The 18,888-nt window shown below is 39.5% G+C and overlaps 1 protein-coding gene across 1 annotated transcript in view; it reads left to right on the top strand.

The window, feature by feature from the left end:
• The first annotated feature begins 361 nt into the window (after window positions 1-361).
• The window catches only part of LOC134794699 (coronin-7), a 31,023-nt gene continuing 12,496 nt past the window's right edge, over window positions 362-18,888 (top strand). The window contains exons 1-14 of the mRNA XM_063766472.1: window positions 362-533; window positions 1,005-1,382; window positions 2,703-2,889; window positions 5,737-5,937; window positions 7,679-7,900; window positions 8,304-8,431; window positions 8,809-8,949; window positions 10,937-11,410; window positions 12,481-12,589; window positions 13,523-13,624; window positions 14,039-14,159; window positions 15,756-15,854; window positions 16,781-16,884; window positions 17,342-17,455. Coding sequence (XP_063622542.1) covers window positions 1,074-1,382; window positions 2,703-2,889; window positions 5,737-5,937; window positions 7,679-7,900; window positions 8,304-8,431; window positions 8,809-8,949; window positions 10,937-11,410; window positions 12,481-12,589; window positions 13,523-13,624; window positions 14,039-14,159; window positions 15,756-15,854; window positions 16,781-16,884; window positions 17,342-17,455 — 2,311 coding nt within the window. The 5' untranslated portion in view covers window positions 362-533; window positions 1,005-1,073. The remainder of the gene's footprint in view (window positions 534-1,004; window positions 1,383-2,702; window positions 2,890-5,736; window positions 5,938-7,678; window positions 7,901-8,303; window positions 8,432-8,808; window positions 8,950-10,936; window positions 11,411-12,480; window positions 12,590-13,522; window positions 13,625-14,038; window positions 14,160-15,755; window positions 15,855-16,780; window positions 16,885-17,341; window positions 17,456-18,888) is intronic.

Here is an 18,888-nt window from a genome sequence, read left to right as displayed (position 1 = left end):
TAATGTAAACTAGTGCCGCAAAGATAAGCATTGCATGCACTGTCCGTAGTTTATTGCATTTTTATTTTTCGTATCGTTGCTCGATAGTTGCTCGTTTCTATTTTTGTCAAATTAACCAATTGACATTGGGAACCGTAACAAGCGTGGAACGAAACGCAAAGTTCTCAGTGTTGTACCAACAACGATTATCACCGACTCGATACAATCGAACATTTTTTTCTGATTAATTAATTTAAAGAAATTAATCTGCACAAAACCAATTTATAAACACTGTTTACTTCAAAATTTCTTTTTAATTGACTTTACTGAATGAATTTGAATTAATTTATACGATGTATTTTCAGTTTACAAATCATTAGTATCGATTCAAATGACAACCCTTTGTTTTGACATTGTGTGATTCGATTGTTAGTTTTGTTTTGGGTTCATTATTGATCGATACGGCACTAACGTCGCTTGAAATGGCCGACGTCTAGGGGGAGTGTCTAGTGTTTTACGGAAATTGGATTTCTTCGTAATTTTAACTCAATAAGGTAACTTGTTTATTACGACTTTTATTTTGACCAATACTCTTGTAAATGAACAGAAAGGTGTAACAGTTTTGTGTGTCTGTTTTGATGAAATTTGATGGTTTCCGGTCGTACTGCCGGGCAAGTATTTCAAAACAAAGGTGTTTATAATAATTTTTCGTGTCTCTACCCCGTCTTTGCCTCACAGATTGTCTGGTAACAGCAAAAAAATCATTTGTTATTCGCTCGAGAGCCCCTAGATCGCAATCGACAGTGTGTTGAAATTTAGTAACTTTTTATGTTAATTATTTTTGTGCTCCTAATTAGAGATGCGTTAATGCAGTCATTACTTTACTGTTACAGTTTAGAAATCTGTACATAAAAACGCTCGCTTCTTTATCGAACTTCCGGTAATCTCTTTACAGATAAGTAAAAAACGAACTTGACCATTAAAGTAAAATTAGAAGATTTGTTTTACTTTTTTAATTGTTCCAGCTCTTACCGCCACTCCCGAGGCCAAGAACATTCCAAACAAAAGACTGACTTTACAAAAAGTGGATTAAAATGGCGTGGCGCTTTAAAGCCTCTAAGTATAAAAATGCAGCACCGATTGTGCCTAAGCCCGAGGCATGTATTCGGGACATCTGTGTGGGGTCGTATCAGACCTTTGGGAACAATATTTGCGCTTCGGCGTCTTTCATGGCGTTTAACTGGGAGCATGTGGGGTCAAGTATGGCAGTGCTGCCGTTGGATGACTGCGGGAGGAAGAGCAAAACAATGCCGCTGCTGCATGCACACTCGGACACAATCACTGATATGGAATTCTCGCCGTTCCATGATGGTTTGCTGTTGACCGGATCTCAAGACTCTTTAGTAAGTCAATTAGTGATATCGATCTTTATTGTAACACTGTGTGTAGTGTGAGGACTCTTTAACATCTTACATTATGCTAAACACTTGCTTCTTATTAGTTTTAAACTTTTTTAATAAGTTTGTTCACTTGACAAAGCAACAACTCTAATTTTTGTGACTTCTATTGATTTAATATGCAGGGCTTAAATTTTGAGCTATAATTTCTAGAAATGAAGATAACTACTACAAATATGAAATCACTTTTGTAATAACCAACATATTAAAATAAATACTGTGAGCCCCTTATGGGTGCAATCTCTGATGGTTGAAAATCCTAGTATAAAAGCCCCTCCACCTTCTTCCCAGTTCCCAAAGGGAATTTCCTACCAATAGGAAGGATAATGCCCTTATATGGATTTGTACAATTATATTAATTTTGAGGATAGTATAATTGTAAGTATATTAGTTTACAGGAAAATAACCTTATATGGATTTACAATGATCATCCTGGTCCGTAATAATTAAATTTACATTGAAACCAGAATACTTCCTAGTTTAGCCATAATCCAAAAGGCAATACCATTGACAATATCTCTTATATCACTGATAGATAAATCACAGATAAGATAATATCACATCTGTTTATAAATTATCTCAGTATAAGATTAAGTAACTGATGTTGTAAGAACTGAAATTTTGGTTATCTTTTTATATGAGCCTTATGTAGTTCTTGCTTTCAAAATACTTCCTGGGGGCCAATTTATGAATTTCGACTGCTTGATTGTTCAATAATATCTCCACTACTAGGCATTCAAATTCTACTAATAGAATTAAAAACGAGTGGTTAATACCACTAGATTCCCAATTTCTATCGCTCGTATTTCAAAAATAAGCATTTCGTTGATTTCCACTGATTTTCGAGTGACGAAATCGAGGGAATGAAATTCAAAAATCGCCCCCTGTAACGGATATGATGGTCGTTCTTGTCTATGTGACAGCGTGATAAAACAGTGTCCGTCACTTTCTATCCCACGGTGTTAAAAAGTGACAGTTGTTTTATCACGTGGATAAAGATGGATAAAGCCATCCGTAATTGGTCTATTTACAAATGACGTGTGACATAATATGTACGAGTATTAGTAGGCATATCCATAAACATGTAGATTTGTCTTTGTTTTGTGTTAAAGCAGTGTTGTGACTGCACATTTTCTTTTCAATAAGGAAAAGAAAATGATAATGATATTATCTTGAAGATTGCTGTCTTATTAAAAAAAAACCTCCAGACAACTTGTGTAGTTCCTAATTTTATTTTCGAACGCTCATCTTTCCATTCCTTTACAGGTAAAAGTATGGCACATACCTCCAGAGGGTCTGAAAGAGTCTCTCTCGAACCCAGAGTGCACCCTGTCCCAAAAACAGCGGCGTGTGGAGAATGTTGGCTTCCACCCGGTGGCTGACGGGCTGATCCATGTGGCTTCGGGCCATGAGCTGGCTCTATGGGACTTGACTAAGCAGAAGGAAGCTTTTGGTGAGTTCATAGTTCTAGCTCTGCCCATGACTTCATATATGTGGGATGAATCTCCATAGCATTTCATCTAAATTGATTCATCGGTTTAAGAGTGCAGAGGTAACAGACAAAGTTATTTTCTCATTTATAATATTACTAGTACGAGTATAAATTGTATGAGGATGGTGTATTAAGTCAAATCAGGTACTCTTTATGAAACAAAGTTAATACTTTATGAATCATTCTTTGACGTCATAACGAATCCACGCTTTGAATGAGTTTTTGTAGGTTTTTTGAAATAATTTAAGAGTGAAATAAATGTCATATACTAAGAAAAAGTGACCAAGGCGTCCAGTGCCCCAGGCTGGAATCGAACCAGCGTCCTCTGCTATCGCGGCAGGTGTGGTGAAGTGGGACTGGGCGGGACACGTTTGCCGCATGCCGGATGACTTGTGGGCTAAAACAGCAACCAATTCCCATTCAATTCCATTCCCACATCAAACCCGGGGTCGCGGCAAACCTCGAAGGCGTTGGCGAGATGACCTCGACGCCTTTGACAGGAACTGGTGGGAGACGGGTCAAGACCGGGATACGTGGAAAGGGAGGAGGGAGGCCTTTGCCCAGCAGTGGGACACTCTAGGCTCATATAAATAAATAAATAAATAAAAAAATTATATAGTAGTGTTTCTACTTGATAAAAACAAATTAAAATATCTTCTGAAAATAATTTAATTTTTTCTAATAGTAATTTAAGAGTGCCAAAACAAGTTTGTTAACTTTAGTCAAATCAGCTGCCTCCCCGCTCATGTCTGCCTACGCCCATATCGTCACCGGACTTAATAAAAAATGCAGTATCTACATAAGTATTATATTGTTTTTTGTACATAATGAATCATACATAGGACATTAGGGTAGGCGTCGCACAAATGTTCTACACAAGTACATACACACATCATATCACATAGATAAGTAAGGCATTAGTCCCAAGTTCCGTAAGACGGGCATTCTCTCCAAGAACAATTGAATGTAAGCCTTTGTCGTTGGCCGGAAGTATAGACGTTTCCGGCGGTCTGACCCGGCCCGATAAGGGCCACAAATACAGTCATGCTTTCACTTTTTGTATTGGCGAATTAAATATTGATAGCAACTGTTCTATCCTAATTGGACATTACTGTAACGGTTTGTGGAACTAGGTGAAAGACGGCTTAAAACTGTTTAATGATGCATATACACGTATCCTAAAAAGGCGGTAAGAGCGTGTGACTTGCAATCCGGAGGTCGCGGGTTCACACCCTGGCTCGTACCAATGAGTTTTTTAAACTTATGTACGAAATATCATTTAATATTTACCTATGTATAAACCTATTTAATGTATTATAAGGCCTAGTTTACCCTCCGGGTTGGTAGGTCAGATGGCAGTCGCTTTCGTAAAAACTAGTTCCGACGCCAATTCCTGGGATTAGTTGCCATGCGGACCCCAGGTTCCCATGAGCTGTGAAATGCCGGGGCCACACGAGGAAGATGACGATGATGACACGTATCCTAAACCTCGTCATGTACGGTCAAGGAATTTTATTTCCGTACCATTTCGTACCTTGTCACAGTGACAATCAATATGAATGTCGGTAGGGACCTCACACTATACTCATACTACGCCATAGAAGGTAGGATCCTATGGAAGTGGTATACGCGTGTCTCTGTGAGGGACAAAACATACGCAATGGGACACTATCATCATCATCATCTCAGCCATAACACGTCCACTGCTGAACATAGGCCTCCCCCTTGGACCTCCATTCTCCATGGGACACTATGATTGGTCGCATTTATTTATTTTATTTAGAAATTTAATTCAGGCAACAAGGCCCATATTACAAATACCTTACAGACTAATACATATGTATTTTATAAACTTAAAACTAAACACTATTTAGTCGACAAGACGGCGTGGCTCTGTTGCATCGGCTGCTCTTGTGTCGGATTCGGCAGTTTGCCCCGGAACCTCCGAAACACGACACCTTTCGGCCAGAAGTCGGCGCACTCGATGGTCCCCCTGCAGCGGTCGCGGCACGCGCACTACAAAAGAGAAGAGAGATGATGTCTAAAAATTATTATTTGTTGCCCACCATAATAAATACATACTAAATTTACGGTGGGGAATAGAAAAAAAAGTTAGACTGTGACAAGGACAAACAATAATAGTGCTTTTGCTGCTACTCTTACTGAAAGATACATAAGACTATCCCGTTCGGTCATTTCCGTCCACCCCTCATGCAGGTCCAGTTACATACTAGATTCAAATACTACGCGCATTATTATATTGCTGTCCCGCTCGCACAGTAGCATTGACCGCCGGCATCATCCGTGTGCGCTAGAGATAGGAACACGCCGGTCAGGTCAATGTATGAAATTCTACGTGCTTAGCGTCCGGACTTTAGTTGTGACTTTTATACGTGACCTGTTTAGGGTTCCGTATGCAAAATGTAAAAACGGGACCCTATTACTAAGACTCCGCTGTCTGTCTGTCCGTCCGTCCGTCCGTCCGTCCGTCCGTCCGTCTGTCCGTCCGTCCGTCCGTCCGTCCGTCCGTCCGTCTGTCCGTCCGTCCGTCCGTCTGTCCGCCCGTCCGTCTGTCTGTCTGTAACTCGAGAACCGTGATAGCTAGACAGTTGAAATTTTCACAGATGATGTATTTCTTTGCCGCTATAACAAGAAATACTAAAAACAAAATAAATTAAATATTTAAGTGGGGCTCCCATACAACAAACGTGATTTTTTGCCGTTTTTTGCGTAATGGTACGGAACCCTTAGTGCGCGAGTACTACTCGCACTTGGCCGGTTTTTTATTTCAATATCCTTTTTTCTCAGTAAACCGAGACCACGGCGACGTGATCCAATCCACATCATGGAAGAAGGACGGGCGTCTCATGGCGACCTCGTGCAAAGACAGAAAGGTCCGCATAGTGGACCCTAGAGCGGCCTCGGCCGTGTTGGACGCGGCCTCTAGCCACCATGGCATCAAAGACAGCAGGGTCGTATGGTTGGACCAAGACCGAATTTTGACCACTGGTAAGTACTGAGACACAGGCCTTAATGTTAATTGTTTTTTTAATTGCCTTAATATGGAACAATCGTATTTAAATCGCTTTACCTACCTATTATGTATACCTATAGTCACAATAAATATATTATGATTATGATTTAATTAACAAACTGCACAACGGGACTTAATCGCGTATTTAAGTTTTAAGATTTACCTCCGACGTTTCGAGGACGGCGTTGTCCCCGTGGTCTCGGAGAAGACTGGCTCAAGTTGACATCAACATCTTCTAGCCGCGCGAGTTTTTCGAACTACCCGCACTTGGTCTTGTTTATCAGTTTGAACGTTTTGCGCACTAGGGATGTCACTCTGTCGACACACAACACTAACGATATTCGATTTATCGACTGTCGATATTCGTTTCCGCTTACATTTACTAATGACTGGATTCCATGTGGATGAGATCTTAAAACCCTCGTCCCGATTAAAATTGCAATGTTTTTTGATTTCAATGGCTTCCCGCACTTTTCTACTGTAGAAATGGCGATCCGTGGAGAGGATTTTAGGGTTATGCAGCTCAATCCAGTGGTTTGGTCCTGACTCCAGCAAATGCTCAGCCCCCGCAGACTTGTTGACCTGACGATTTTTGATAGCTGCGATATGTTCCTTAACTCTTTCTGCTATGGTGCGCTTAGTTTCTCCGATATAGGAACTACCACAACTGCAATCTATTTTATAAACGCCAGGTGACTGGAACGGAATAACGTCCTTCGGTGACCTTAGGCTCCCTGCTACTTTGGATAAAGGTGTGTACACCGTCTTTATAGAGTACTTTCCAAGTACTGTGCCAACTTTATCCGTTACCCCTTTTACATACGGCAAAAATGCCGGCTGTCTGGAGACATCAGGACGTTTCCGCGTTGCCTTTCGTCTGGGTTGCCACTTTTTTACCTTGTACCCGTTCCTCCTTAGTACCTCCTGAATATGCGACATCTCACTCTCTAAATATTCAGGGTCACACAGATCATGTGCTCTGTTTACTAGCGAGGTAACCACCGATTGTAAGTGACGAGGATGGTGGTGAGAAAGGGCGTTCAAATACCTGTCAGTGTGTGTAGGTTTCCTATAAACAGTATGAGTTAGGGTTCCATCCACTCGACCAATCACTTTCACGTCCAAAAACGGCAAACTGCGCTGTGATTCCAATTCATACGTGAACTTCGTCTTCGGATGAATTGAATTTAGATATCGGAGTAGTTGCTCCACCTCCTGCTTCCCACCCTTCATAATACAGAAAACATCATCCACATAGCGCTTCCACAACTTCACCGCCCAAGGCTGCAAGTTTATACTGGCTTCGATATGCTCCATCCAGATATTTGCCAAAACCGGTGCTACAGGGCTACCCATGGCTACCCCATCAATCTGTCCCCCCGTCCTCGAAACGTCGGAGGTAAATCTTAAAACTTAAATACGCGATTAAGTCCCGTTGTGCAGTTTGATAATGTTTAATAATCGTGAAAGTTTAAATCAGTATGATTTAATTAAGTCCCGCAGTATTTTTTATTAGAAAGGTTTAAATATGTACTTGATAAACATCCACATCATATTGACCCTGATTTTGATGCTATTTCCAGGTTTATGTTACTTTATTTTTATATTTAATTTACAGACTGTAATATAGCACCTAGAGCAGAGTATCGAATTTTTCCTGTATAAAAAAAAATCCGTAAGCAGACTTAGATTCTCAAACTTTTCTATTACTTTCAGGCTTCGATGCAGCCCGCCTCCGTCAGATCATGATCCGCGACGTCCGCAACCTCTCCCAAACTCAGAAAACACTCGAACTTGACTGTTCCACTGGCATTCTGATGCCTCTCTTCGATCCTGACACTAACATGCTCTTCCTGGCTGGCAAGGGAGATACCACCATATTGTACATGGAGGTTACAGATAGAGAACCATTCCTCATTGAGGGATTGAGGCATTCTGGTGAGTAGATACTGAATAAGGTAAACGTACTGGTGATCGACGTGGTCCCAGTACATGTCATCTTGAAACTTAAGTCATTGTCAATAGAGTTGACAGCAAGGTGTCATCTATTGGGCATTAACATGTCGGGCACTAGTACGTTTACCTTATATGACCATATACTAGAATGCTAAGTGCAAAAATTGATAGCCGTTTTGAGAGCAAGTCGAAATAACCCATAAAATCTTATTCTATTGTTCATATTCAGTGTCATATTAGCAGGTTTTAGTGGAAATATATTTTGTGATTTTGTTTTTATTAGGGCAAATATAGATTACGAAAAATGCTAATTATTCCCGAAGGATTCTGTGAAGCTACATGTCAAAATATAGTAAATAACTCTATTTCTGTGTTTTTTCGACAGGCGAACAGACGAAAGGCGCCTGTCTGGTCCCGAAGCGAGCTCTCCGCGTCATGGATGGCGAAGTCAACCGAGTACTACAACTGACTGGCTCCAGTGTTGTGCCTATCATGTACCAAGTGCCAAGAAAGGTCAGTTTACTATACTCTGTATCTTTAGATATTTAAATAAAAGTAAACAAAATCTACCCTCAAATGCCTCCTTAAGCCAGTTGAGGGTAGATGAAAGCATTACATGATCAAATAATGTAGGTTAAAGTCAGGTCTTTCAGTGACTGACCCAGGCGGTTTTGTATTTGGTGGATTAACCAATAAATGATTTAACTACCCGAAAATTTACAAATTGTTTGTTTATCTTTATTTAAACACCTAAAGATACAGACATAGCGTCTCTTTTATTATGTCAGTTTCGTTCTAAAGGTGTGATTTGATAGAACCTGTTTAGTTTAAAATGTCATTTTATATAAGGGAAGTTTCTGAACATTATTGAAAATTTTCCGTTTCCGCAGAGCTACCGCGAATACCACGCCGATCTGTACCCCGACACGGCGGGTTCCATGACGTACCTCAGCGCGCCCATGTGGCTCGACAACCAGGACCATCCCGTCCCCAACATCTCTCTGCATCCGGATGCCAATAACTGCACACAGGTAATTACTGCACTCCAATACATTATGCACCGATGTAATATTTTAACACAGCTGGTTTATTGACTGTGGCTGAGATACTTCAGCGCTCCTATGTGGCTTGACACCCAAGACCATCCCATCCCCAACGTTTCTTGTCATCCGGACTTCACATGGGTAGTATTCTGAGCTGATCTCTACCCAGACATGGTGGGTACGTCAAGGCGTATCTAAGCGCTCCCATGTGGCTCGACAACCAGGACCACCCGTCCCCAACATCTCTCTGCATCCGGATGCAAACAACTGCACACAGGTAAAGTTTAAACATGTGATTTTATTATGGGGTCTCCAGACTTTTTGATCCGAGGGCCACGAGACTTTCTGTTCTCCCGCTGCTTTTTTGCGGGTCAAATGTAAGGGCTTGCGGGCCGGACTTGCTCCGCGGGCCGTAGTTTGGAAACCCCTGTTTTATTACTTAACTAAGCACATAATATATAAACTGGACTGACCGTTGTTTCACTGAAACTGAATGGTATGGCAATAATATTTAAGCAAAAATATAATTTTTCTCAAAAATGGACGGCATAGTCGACTTTGCCGTTTAAAAAATAGGTTGCGAAGCGCGTAGTTTATGGCCAGTCAAAAATTAAAAAGTTAAAAACATTGCAGTCTCGATTTTGGGGCTGCAATGTTGCATACAAATTCCATTATTTGTCGAGTTCCAAACTTTTTAAAAGTTGAAATGGCCATATCAAATGAAGGCACAGGCCCATTAAACAGCCAAACAGATGATTAGTACCGCGACTATTTAGCTGTCTCAAATAGGTTGGCGTATTTTCGGCAGAAAAATACACTTTTATTTTTTTATTAAAAAAATAAAAAGGCGGCAAAGCTAATTTTTTCAATTGTTTCTACTTTTTTCTGTGAAAATATATACGTAAGAAAGTTGCTTTTGTAAAATATTTCTATGATATTTATATTTCTTGCACCATTTTTGAGAAAAGCACTATATATGACTCGGCTGGAAGGCTACTTGCTGGCTTCGGATTCAATTAAACGGACTCCCAAGGTCGTCCGTTTAAAACGAATCCTCAGCCTGCAAGTAGCTACTTCCGAGCCTCGACAATAATGTACTATAAAACGTTTTATGTGTGTTTGATATACCTATTTCTTTGGTGATATTAATGCAATAAACAATATTTGTGTTTCAACTTTTCAGTTGCTAGACATTAAAATTTGAAATTATCTTAATAATTTAAATATTACTTATATTTTTGAGTTGTCGCATGATTTTTTAACGGGGTTTGTTATCGGTCATAATGGTATCATAAGATATAAAATAAAATATTTTATTTTCGGCTATTTTCACAAACTTATATTTACATATTTAAATACCGGTGACTGTTGTGTGTTTTATATGATTATTATATATTTGTTTTGTTGTGTGGTGTTGTGTTGTTTTATTTGTAGTCGGGTTAGTTTTGTGACTTTTGTGTTGAATGAGTAAGTAATTTATTTTTATTTTATTTTTACATTTTAATGCTTGTGATACATTGCTTTACATTTTATATTTCATATTATCTTTAGTTATCTTACATACGTACATAAAATTTATTAAGTATTGAATATACCTGATTGGTTAAGGGTTAGGGGATATAATTGGTTAGGGATTATTGTTTTTTTTAACGTTAAGCCCTACTCCGCGAGATAAATATATAAATCATCTTCAACTAAGTTTTGAACAACCCCAAAAACACAAGTTGTACGAAACGGTTTTTTTTACTATTTCAGGATTAGTCTTGTTGTTAGTAGTAAAGTCGTTAATTAATAATTATATTAGTCATAATTTATGACTCATAACTACCTAATTAATTATTTATCTTACAAGTTATGGCTAAATGTTGAACAATAACTTTATATGTAACTCATGTACTTAGACCCTTTACTCTGTACTTTTATCGCAACACTTACTAAAGCCTCTTTACACAAAACATCTTCTAAACCTTTTTAGATCCACCGCGGAAACCTAGAAGAACTAGTCAAATCCATCCTCGCTATGCCTCCACCCAAAAAGGCAGAAGCCAAAAAAGCCATAACCCCAGTCATCGCCCAAGAAGACCCGAAGCCTAAACCCGCACCCGAACCTAAAGACGAAGACCGGATCGACTTCGTTAACGTCAAAGACTTAATCAAAGGCATGGAAGGGAAGAAAGAAAATGGTTTCCATAAGAAATTGGATAACGGGGCCAACGGGCATGATGAAGATGACACAATTGACACAGAGGATAAAGATAAGATTCTAGAAAAAACTGAAAGTACTGACTCAGAAACGTGTCTTTCTAGAAGCAATAGTTATGTTAATGGGACTCCAGTACAAGCTCCTAAGCCGTTGCCAAGGTCTTCGATTTCGGAGCCATCGGGAGATGACAGTGAGGCGCCGAAACCTAAGCCCAGGACTACGGCGGTACCGATTTCGGGTTATAAGGTATAAAATGTGTTGATTGGTTTTGTTGTGTTATTTTGAGTTTTGGTTTTAGAAACAGGTAGGTGTGCTAGCGATTTTAGCTAACATTTTGTATAAAAAGAAGGCCCTTTGAAAATTTTGTATTAAAAATTACCTGTTTTGGTAATGTTCCATTTGGTACTTTTGCATGCGCTATCAAACGAAGTAGCGTATCGTTGCGGTATTTTCAAATTTAAGTATATAGAAAAAAAAATCTCTACTTTTTTTGTAATACATATGGTTTTTTATTTTATTTCTATGTTTAAGTAATCCTAAATTAAATTTCAAATGCATGCACGAATAAGCTAGCGTTTTACTCAGCTGATGGTAAATTATGTGTTTTTTTATCAAAACCAGATACTAGAGCTGGCGTATTTTTCAGTACCGATCTTGCGTCACCTCTTATGAATCAATATATCGCTGGCCCAATATTACAGGGTTCTATGATTCACTTTTATCGAACTGAAATTTGAACATTGTCATAGTGACATTAAGTTGAATTTCAACTATCTTGAAATTGTAACATAGAACCCTGTAATATTGGGCCAGCGATATGTAGATTGATTCATAAGAGCTGACGCGAGATCGGTACTGAAAAATAACCTAAAATTTAACCTCGTAAGTCTCCGCTTTGTTTATCTTTGAAATTGTAGTGTGTGTAGGAAAACGAACAACGTATTTTTGCAACTTAAATAGCACCTAGTTCTGTGTGTTAGTGGTTAGTAGTTAACCAACAACCGGGGAGGGGTACATCAAATGTAGACGTAACGGAAAAATAGCCATGTCAGATAAACGTCAGTCCATACATGTGGTTGACCATTGGCCGCCTATTTTCGACAGAGGGGAACGCCTCTCACCACTCCACACTGTGCCACTCCGTTTGGTTATATTCTCTAAGTTTTAATCCCTCAATCTGCAAGCAGTATGAAAAATCTTCTACTTCTAAGTCATTTTTTGGCCTTGATCCCTGGGATTTGAAAGCTTAAGCAAAGAGATAATTGACTACTATTGCGATTTTGCTATGCCTAATAGTCGAAACTCTATATTTGCAGCCTCGCCTGGGCCCGAAGCCATTCTCTGCATCGTCTGGCAGTGAAGAATTCTCATTCGACAAGGTGTTCTCTGTGCCAGTTGTACCCGGCGTGCCCAAATCTGACTCAGGTAAGTACATACATAGAGTTAGACCAAGATAACTCTGCAACGATTTTGACAGCACAGACTGTGCAAGTGTTATTTATACGTCACAATTTCATGGAAGTTTGACGTTTAAAATAACACTTGTACAATCTGGGGCTATCAAAATCGCTGCAGACTTATCTTGGTCTAACTCTAACAATAGATTGTTTATAATGCGACCACTTTGAATATGATAATTATACTAAGACCATGAAGGCGTTCAATAGACGTCACACCGTTTGGGTAGCATTTGCGTGCGGTGCGTTGAGACGTTTCTAATGAGGATTCGAACATTACAACTTTTACATGAGGTATTCTACACATAGGTACGCATCCGCAAAAGAGCGTTTTTTTTATTTTTTGCCATTTTTATATATTGTGACTTTTTTGCCACTTTTGTGTTATTTCTAGTCAGGATAGCGAGCCCTTTTCATCCTTATAGGAGAAAAAAATTGTCCTAAAATTTCCATTCATTTTTCATACTTTCCTTTTTGTTACCGCCATACAAAGCATATGGGGAAATGGTAACACAATAGGAAAAAAACTCTGGGACATTTTTTTATCCCATTAGGATCGAAAGAGCTCGTGATTCAGAGTAGAAATAACATAAAAGTGACAATGAAGGTCACAATATATAAAAATGGCAAATAATAAAAGAAACGCTTAAAAACTTAGGGGATATAACCAACGGAGACGCCATGTCTAAAATTTTCGGTACAAAATAGTCTGCCGTTTTTTGCGGGGGAGGGGCACATCAAATGTATAGCTACGTCATGTCAGATAAACGTCAGTCCATACATAAGGTTGACATGTGGTTGACCATTGGCCGCCTATTTTCGACAGAGGGGAACGCCTGTTAATGGCGGCTCCATTGTTAATTACTCCGAGCTTAAAAATGTGTATTGCTTTATTCTACAGCAACTTCGCCATTGACACAAGCGGCCTCCACGCCTGTAGGCAAAGACGAAGACAAGGACAAATCCCTGTCTCCTACCAGTGACGTTGAAATTGCACCTAAAGGTAAATACAACTAAACAACTTTTCAAATTTGAATCCTAATACTTTTGCAATAAAGTCCAAATAAGGTTGACTGATACTATAGTTCGTTCGCGTTAAGAATGCAGTACGTTACGGGCGTGGCTACGCCGGCGGGCAATGAAGATTTTACTGCATTTTTAAGGCGACGAACTATGGTTTTATCCTCGTAAGGCCCAATGTGCATTATAATGTACACTCTGTTTCAATCTAATTCGAACCCTTCAAAAACTACATAATGTAGCATTTCCTTTGTTTCATTGTTTTCTAAAACAAACGAAAGTCATCCTAATCTACTATACAACAAGGTTCAAATTAAAAATAGGGAAACTTTGTATGGTGGGCCTTACGAGGTTATACTAACATCAAGTGTAGAGTTATTTTGACATTCTCTTACAGAAGAGTATACGAACGGGAAATCTGACACGAGTTTGGAAGAAGAAGTGAATTCTTCGGACTCCGGCTACATTCCTAAGACTCCGAGCACTGCCGACAGGAGGAAACTCTTTGAGACCACTGAGTAAGTATTATCATGATTCATGATCAACCGTTATTGCAATAAAACTAAGTCTTTAATTCTATTTTTTGTGTCCTTACGTAATGTTGTTTCGTTTTTGCTCTATGTGCGTTAATTTTACTTAAATGCATTAATAAAATATTCCGACTGCTGTCGGTTTAGTCTATGTGATTTCGGATACAATTGCAGTAGGGCTAAGATGGTCACCTCTTTATCGTCTGTCACCGTGCCTGTCACGTTCTCCACAAGTTGTAAGTGGCGAATGACACGACAGGCGATAAAAACGCGACCACGCTATCCATGCTGACTGGACCAACTGGTTGGTGGTAAGCTTGCTACGCCTGCAGCTCTGCATAGGCAACACAGTATTCCCATTATCACAGAATAAATAATAGTACTAGTACAGAAGACTCACTCTCTAACAAAACGCGTCTGTTACGACTAGGACAGATATGGCCGCTAGGTGGCGACAGCGCCACGCGCGGCTTATGGCTAGCCACCAAAATTGGTGTGGAATGGATGTACTTTTAGCTACCTGTTGCAAAGCGACGAAATCGCGGAGTGAGCCACGCCTGCCATTATGTATTTTTGTAATTTATGCAACTTACACGGTTAGTTTCACTAGACTTATATCGACCGGGATATGGACCGTGATTACCTTTTGTATTGTTTTCGAGCTCCCGATATTTCAACGCAGTTACATGCATCTTGTTCACGGGTAACTGAAGATAGCGGGCGGGTGTCAAAGTTGTGTAGACCGCGCTCGGTCTACCCTCATTCGTGCGCGTCGGCTGCGTTCGCTTTCAACATTACCACCGGACGCGTTCACACTCGTTGGTCGGGTCGCGTTCACACTCGTTACCCGCCTTCGGTTACCCGTGAACAAGATGCATGTAAAGTTGCGTCTGCGTGTGTCTGTGCAGTCGTCGCATCATTATTGCCTTTCTCGGCAGAATTTTGGGTGATAAACACGACATCTTTTTCCACTCTATTAATTTTTAATTGTATGTTTATTCTGGCACTCGTCGAATAGGAAATAAAAGGTATTAAATTGTATCCACTTTGTTCATATAAAGTGCGCGGTTGCACTTCCGACTTCCGAACCCGACACCGCACGTGGCAGGATCGCCATGTGGAGCGGGAAGTAGGGCAGGGGGCCGATTTTTGAATTTCGACCACTCGATTTCGTGTATTTCGTTCAATAATATCTCCAATACTAGGCATTTAAATTTTACTAATAAAATTTAAAACGAGTGGTCAATACCACTAGATTCCCAATTTCTATCGCTTGTATTTCAAAAATTTGCATTTCGCCGTTTTCCACTGATATTCGAGTGACGAAATCGAACGATCGAAATTCAAAAATCGGCCCCCAGCAAGGAAACAACACGAGTATTGCGTAAATACTAACATTTATTCAGAAAAGCGTTACCTATTTATACTTACATTATTAGAGACATGCACTAAATATAACTCCTCACACTGCGTCGAAATATCGGTAGCTCGAAAACAATACAAAAGGTAATCACGGTCCATATCCCGGTCGATATAAGATATTATAAGTATTTGTGTTGTTGACGCTTCTGTATTGTCTGGTAGCGGGAACCAGTCCATAGCGGACCGGCGGCGCGCGTACGAGTCGCGCTCCGTGAGCGTCGCCGTCGAGTCCGACACGCCGCCCTCGCCCGCACCTCTAAGGTATGGTCGCAGATTATATGGGCTGGAGATGGCTGGATACCGGATATCCGGTCTGTCCATCGGCCGAATATTCGGTACCCAACCGCCGAATATTCGGCCGACGGAACTATACCTACATTTCGGTATTTCAGGTGCGAATTGTGCAGGTTATGATAATTAATTTATTTTTAATTTTAAATTGACCTGTTTCCTAGTGAACGTTCGCGCGGACTCGTTTCTAGGTTCGAAATGAGTGCGTGTGCAAGTCGGTGGAATGTTAAATTGTTTTAAAATAATAAACGAGTATGATTATGACCCTGACTGTTTCTTAAATCCAATTTTGTTTACTCCGAAATCAAGCAGTGTTACTATCCGGGTTAGGCCGTACACGTGACATACAGGCCTATTCGGATTTCGAGATAATCACAAGATCTTGAGACGATTTAGAGATCAACTAGATCTACATTAGATATCGACTAAATGTGACTTGGATATCTAAGTCATAACTTGTTGAGATCGTTCAAGAGGACCTCCAGAATCGCGGAAACGTCAAATTTGACATATCTATCTTACAAATATCTTTAAATTATCCGTATCGTAACTTGTTGAAGTCTAGTAGAAATCTAATTCATTTTCCGAATCGAGCCGATAGTTGCGTTCGGCGCTCGAGGTCACCAACTTGGATTATTCATTGGACCAACATCATAAATAAGTCTGCAAAAAATCAGAACTACCGGATTTGACGCAAACGCTAAATGTATAATTTTACTGTATTATATGGGCCATACATAGAAATTACATGGTGGCCCTAAAATACGTTGAATAAGAATTCTTACTTACACGTCTTTTAAAATATGCCACTAAAAATTAAAATAATCATTTAACTAAGGGTGGTATTCCATAAACGTATTATATTTAAAATATACTAATGAAACGTTTTTATTCAGGCGGCGAGACTCGCTGAAATCTCGAAAGAGTCCAGATCGCGAGGAGAAGGACAAACGCGCCTCCGTACCGAACGTGACCACCAAGCGGACCTCTACTGTCTTTGGTGAGCTCTATCTTGTCTTATCCCCTTATTGAATAAATATAGATGGTCAAGCAAATCTTGTCAGTAGATAAAGACGCGAAATTAAAATTTTCTATGAGACGATATCCCTTCGCGCCTACATTTTTCAAATTTGCCGCCTTTTTCTACTGACAAGATCTACTTGACCAATTTTATATTGAATCCTTTACAGTACATATGGTGTTACTTTGCCGCTCTAGTGCGGTAAGTAGCACAATACGTGCCTTTGTTGAAAATTTAAAGGGCCATATGTACTGTAAAACGTTGTGCAATACACGCGCGATAAGATAATTCGTAACTCGTGTCGATTTTAAACACTCCCTTCGGTCGTGTTTCAATTTATCCCCACTCGTAGCGAGTTTCCTACTTTTCGCACTTGTATCGTATATTAACGTGGCCTTCTGAATAAAAGTTTACATTTGATATCTCTTGTTTTTAGGAAAAGTATCAAAATTCCGTCATCTGAAAGGAACGCCGGGACACAAGTCGACACACGTGGAGAATATCAAAAATATCAGCCGACAGATATCGGGAGAATGCAATGGATTTTATGGTGAGATTTCAACAATTTGTATGATATGGCTATGAAAATTCGTTTTTCCTTAGGGCACAGACCAAACATCCTCCAGACTGAGCATAGTCGCGTTACCTACCCCCTCTGCCACGCATACGGTAATTTTACTCCATGTTCGAGTCGAAAGTGTCTTTGTGTGACGTCCGTGTCTTTGAACGGACCAATCACGGCACGGGACTGTGAGCGCACCTCGTCCCGCGCACCCCCGCATTTTTGGCATCATCGGTTGCATGAAATAATTGCTCTAAACTCGGTCTAGAGGATTCCTAGTCTATGTTATAGGGTGATATTTGTATTCCACATAAGCAATTTCTTTGTCCTATGTGTGTTGCGTTTCATATTCTGCTTTAATGGGAGAGTGAGAGGCAATGACATTGGACAAAGATGGACAGGTGCAGTACCCTTAGAAATAGGTATGAAGCAAATCGGTAAAAGCACGTTGTAGGATTCCTAAAAGCTTACGTCGACAGTTTATTGTCACGTCTTTATACATTTTCCAATTTTGTTACATTTTAGTATCTATAGTATTTATTTATTTATTATTATTTATTTAACTTCCTTTGAGTACAATTTTAATCTTACAACATGATGTTCATGAGAGTAGGAAACGATTCCTCCGTACTAGTAAAAACTGTATGACGGCAGGAAGCACCACCTCTCCCGGATCACATTTAATCTAACTAAGTCTAGACGCAGTATACATAGCATTTATGCATTACTAAATATAAATATAAGTATCATTATAAAAGATAAAGAAAGAAAAAAAAAAAAGAAAAAAAGAAAACATTACAAATGGTAAGGGAAATAAGTGTTTATGTGTACGTGTGTACGTGTGTGTGTGTATGTGTGTGTGTGTGTGTGTGTATGTGTGTGTGTGTGTGTGTGTTGGTGTTATCACCAGTGAGATTCTAGAGACTGAGAAGGATAAATGGATGTATATATGTAATATATGAGGGAAGCACAACGTATATACAAAAATATGAAGTAAAATATATCAAGCGTTGCATGAACTGATGGTTTAAGTTTTAGGAGGACGATAATATTTTTTAAAGTTTAGGCATTATTCAAGTCAGTGTTTTTCTATTTATGTTTTTTAATTGTAATTAATTAGGTTTAGACAGAAATTTTTAGAAGTTTTTCAGTTTCATCGTAATCATATAATTTCAAAAAAGAGGTAACGGCCACTTTACACCGGTTCACTGTTAGCTGGGTTAGGTTGATCTTTATGGAGATCTTGTTGTACAGAAATGGGCCAAGGAAAAAGGCAAAGTCATGTGCAAAGCTAGTTCTACTAGGTGGATTGACAAAAATCCGATTTCTCCTTCTCTCAGAAACTGCCGCAGATGGCGCTTTCTTGTGTTGTTTTAATATCACGGACTTTATAAATAGTTGTCTTACCGATAGAACATTAA

This window comes from Cydia splendana, chromosome 11, assembly GCF_910591565.1.
Source record: "Cydia splendana chromosome 11, ilCydSple1.2, whole genome shotgun sequence".
Taxonomy (NCBI): domain Eukaryota; kingdom Metazoa; phylum Arthropoda; class Insecta; order Lepidoptera; family Tortricidae; genus Cydia; species Cydia splendana.
The sequence above is the reverse complement of the archived record's forward strand: the minus strand, read 5'-3'. Positions and strand labels throughout refer to the sequence as shown.